The 4456-nt window shown below is 40.7% G+C and overlaps 1 protein-coding gene across 1 annotated transcript in view; it reads right to left on the reverse strand.

The window, feature by feature from the left end:
• LOC108796110 (probable cation-transporting ATPase 13A4) overlaps positions 1–2055 on the reverse strand; it is a 72498-nt gene extending 70443 nt beyond the window's left edge. The window contains exon 1 of the mRNA XM_018567528.1: positions 1981–2055. Coding sequence (XP_018423030.1) covers positions 1981–2046 — 66 coding nt within the window. The 5' untranslated portion in view covers positions 2047–2055. The remainder of the gene's footprint in view (positions 1–1980) is intronic.
• Between the last annotated feature and the right edge of the window lie 2401 nt (positions 2056–4456).

The following is a 4456-nucleotide window of genomic DNA, read 5'->3' on the forward strand; positions in this document are numbered from 1 at the left end:
AGGAAGCCATGGCCTGCAGGGAAGGAGGTTGCAGCCCACTGGTGAACCTGCACCCAATTCATTCTTTGCTATAAATATGATCCAAGATGGAGGCTCTCATAGTTTAGAGCTAGGACCACACTATATAGAGGGGCCTTGACGAGGCAGTGTGGCTTCCACATGTTTTGCAAAAAGTTGTGCAACTAAAACCTCTGTTTTTAACCTTAGTAGTTTGACAGTGTACTTTTTTTTTGCAGGCTGGCTGGTGAGTGTGCTGGGAATGTATGTTTTTGCACTGATCTACATGAAAGAAAGTAAAGGTAACCCTTCACAATGTGACACAAAAAAAGATCTCTAAGGGCTCTAAGCATTTCCCACTTTACTCAATGTTAAAAAGAAATGTTTGGGCTTTATATATTACTTCAGAGAGACAGAAAGTGGCCATTTCCTCTTCAAATTTACATCTTTACCACAATTACATGCACTGTTTTTTAGAAAGGAGTTCTGAAGAACATGTTTTACGCAACCTATTGTCACTTAGTAAGGAACATTACATCTAGAAGCTTTGGTTACATCATATTCTAGAATGAAGTGTAATTGCTGGGAAGGGAACACAGATCACTATTGTCTTTGTGCAGTTTGCCTTATTCCATCAAATAAGTGCCACCCATTAAAGTGAAATATCTATATACAGTTTGTTCCCTGTATTTTTTTCTCATTATCATTAATTCTGTCAACTCATTGCATACAGTCTCATGGTAGCCATACACATTATTTGACCATTATCTGATACTGCTGAATAAGAGAACAGGCAGAATTGTGATTGCTATTGTTGAACCCTCGGAGCCAAGTGCTATTGTTCTCGCTTGTGTTAAGCCAATGCCTTTGGTATCTGGCAACCTCTTTTAATTTAAACATGAACAACCGAGTGAGTCAAACTTGTATGTTTAAAATAGAATCCGTGCATGACTGGACCACCCTTTACACTACAGGTGACAGGAGGAGAGATATATGAATGCTAGTCACCACTAGGTGCACATTGTGGTTATATGTAGTGGCGTAGGGGCCAATAAATGAAACTACAGTGCAATGGTGGACCATGTATATGACATATTTAAAAAGTGTGTCAGGTGCTAAAGGTTTTTTTAGCTTCTGTAGATACTCAGCAAGGTGAAGTTAGGACCTGTTGCCCTCTGGAAAGGTAAGTATTATACCTTTTATTGCAAGGAGTGTTATTTGGAGTTTTTTTTTTCCTTTTGTTGTGTTACTCTAAGTTGGATTTGAAAATTGCAGATGCTCAATATTTTATTTTTTATAAATTCTGTTTTTATTCCAAGAAATTTTTTTCAAAAAATACAAACAAAGGTACATAAAACATAACATCGTCAAACTGTATGTAGTTACATAATCAAAGCATTGTACGTTGTCTCAACACAATTTAGAGATCTTCCCCCTAATCATGAGCAGTATACCCTCTTCTCCAGCATATATGTCTAGTTTATATGTCTAATAAACTGACTGAGATATGAGAATGCTAACCCCTCGGGATTTCTTGTCTAACAGCGTAGGAAAGTCCGGGGATGCGGCGGTGGAGGTAGGCCGCACTTCGGTGGGGGTGTCCTGATGCACGAAAAGCTTTTTAAAAGCTGTTTTCGGCGTGGACCGCTGCCCCCTCTGCTTGTTCTTCTTGGACATGGGGTTCGAGTAGGGTGGGAAAGGGCGGAAAGAGTGGGGTCAAGGCTGAATCGGGCCCGGAGCTGCACGGCCACACTCCTCACACGTCCATGGCTCGGCCACGCCCCCAAGAGAGCTTATTTCTACCTGTCACCTTCTACAGGCCAAGAGTAGACTTACAGTTTCAGACCCAGCTGCCTTGAAAACATATAGCTAAATTATATACAGGGTGACTTGCTGTTTTCTTAAGTAAATCACAGTACATACAATCTTACTTTTACTTATCTTATAATAACATTATTATTAGGATTACTACAAAGCACATACCATCTCATTCTCCTCCCCGGGATTGATCAAAGAACAGGTGTCTGTCTTATTTTTGCTGCCATCCATTTTTAGTCTCTTCTCAGTGGTAAGTCCAAAAGGAATAACAGGTAAGACAGATGATGACTGTATCACAGTAGCTCCGTATGAAGTAATTATCAGTTGTGCTTTTTTGCATCATCAGTTGACACACACCCTCGTAATTAAATTATCTCCACCTAGATGTCCCTTATGATAAGATATATATTTATAAATAATGAATCCATTGAAATATAAACATGTTGGTCAAGCCACAAGCAGAGATCAGTGTTTGAAAAGCTTCATCTGCAGTTTGGTTGGCAGTCAAGTGCATGCAAACTAAAAAACTTAAGTTGGCTTAGATCCTTAAATTAATTTGCACATAGTTTAGGATGACAGCACAGAAGAACAGTCTTCTGCCAGCTAACCTAAAACCTAATAGGAAGCAAAAACAAAGCTGCACTATAGTAAAATGTTTTTTTTAGTTTTTTTTTCTGAAACAGCACCAGTTAAATAAGTTATCTCTAATAATGCCTAGACTAGGCGTGGATTACTGCTATTTATTGTATAAACCAAGCCTTGATTGAAGCCAGATAATAGAGACAGTACTGTATGTCCAGCACTGCAGGGGTGAAGAGCTGGGGCTATGAAGGTTCTGGTCATATACAGTACCTGTTCCCTCCATTCCACTTGATGGAGGAGAGGGAATTCAGTTGTATACCTGTTCCTCCTCTCCCATCTAAATAATATACACTTGTTATTTTTAAAAATAAATAACTGTAGAAGAATCAAGTTTGGCCTACATTTAAGAAGAAAGATTATTAATTTGCAATGTTTTATAACTGAAAGTAAGGGAAACAGTTTCTTTCAAAATGTACGTTCTTTTTTCCTTTATATAGTAAAGAATAAAATAAATGCAGTGGTAATTAAATACCGCCAAAAGAAAGCTCTATCTGTCTTAACCCAAATAAATTTCCATTTTTTTTAGTGTCCTAAAGATGGACTTGCCATCCTGCATAGAAAAGATGCTCTTGTACCATGACTGGTGTAGATGACTGATTAGCTTCTTATGCCTTTTACTGTTAGTAGGGTTCCTGAGTCTGGAGCTGAATTGAAACTTAGGCCTAAGCTCTGTTGCAGAAATGTAGAACTGAAGTTTTTCAAGTTTTCACTGGGACTCTCTGTGAAGAGACACTACTGTTTTGCAGTCATCAGGTACAGTTTCATTGATGATAGGACTTGCCTGAAGTTGCAGCTGGTCCTCTGTAAGCTAATTTGTAGCATCTATTGAAGTAGATAGTGATTTAGAGTCAATAGTTATACAGTCCATAGACAGAAGAACATCAGTATTATTGTGCAGGTTCTTGGATGTTTGTAGATTCCCGATCACCTCTTGAAGGTTTAGACTTGCTGCTGCCAGTAATAAAGTGAACCTGTCACCTCCAAACACTATCACGCAGGGGATTGTTAGCTCCTGTGTGATAGCAATAAAGTTAGGTGGAAAAAAAATGTAAATTATAAAACAAATAAGTAAAAAATTATAATTAAAATAAAAAATACAAAGGTGATAAGTAAAAAAAATAAGAACAAATTATAAATAAAAAAGTAAGACAAGAAAAATAAACATCTGAAAAAGTAAAAAAAGTCTTTTAAAAATACATTAAAACTAACCCTGCCGCCTCCCCCCCATCTGGTTGCCATTCTCCATTGAGGGGGGGGGAGTTAACGGGGAGGGGTGTGCATAGAGGAACCTGGCCTTGGGGCAGCAGAGAGAGTAAATCCAACCCTGGGCGTCGGTCTGAAGGGGGCGCCAGGCCAGCCACACTGCAGTTTTGGAAAGCAGTGCCTGCACTGGGGTCAGTCAAGTTAGGCAGCCATCTCAGCACACACTTGGGCCTCGCAGCTACCTAGTTTTTGTGATTACAGAGTCGAAGGTTGGTAGCGGGAGGAATGCAGGTGGAGAGGTGAGCTTTGTTTCTAAAAATGATTAGCCTGATAAGTCAATTGAGGGGAAGCTGAGAGAGGTGGTGGGTTCAGTGAATACAGAGGCTGTGAGAGAGGAGGACACAGTGGCAGGGGAAGAGCTGGGGGGGGGGGGGGGAGAGGTGGTGGTGGGAGAGGAGAGAGGTGACACAGTGGCAGGGGAGAGCCGGGGGCTCAGTGGACACAGGCGGTGGGGGGAGAAGAGAGACGTGGGCACAGTCAGAAGTAGAGAGCCACCCAAGGCTAGCATCATTGGCAGCGGCGGGAGGATCGCAGGGGGAACTTCCACTTACATGTGCAACAAGTGTTTTGGGCAATGGGGTTGATTTACTAAATTTGCTGGGCTTCATTTTCAAGTTAAATCTAGAGGCAGTGAAGGGTAATTAGCACTTGTAGTTGTGACCTGTGACCCCTGTAAATTTTGCAGGAATCTGATTACTTCCTGGAAGTGTCAGTTCTTGTCTGTAGCAGCCCCTGC

This window comes from Nanorana parkeri, unplaced genomic scaffold, assembly GCF_000935625.1.
Source record: "Nanorana parkeri isolate BGI_ZX_2015 unplaced genomic scaffold, ASM93562v1 scaffold29, whole genome shotgun sequence".
NCBI classification, from domain to species: Eukaryota; Metazoa; Chordata; class Amphibia; order Anura; family Dicroglossidae; genus Nanorana; species Nanorana parkeri.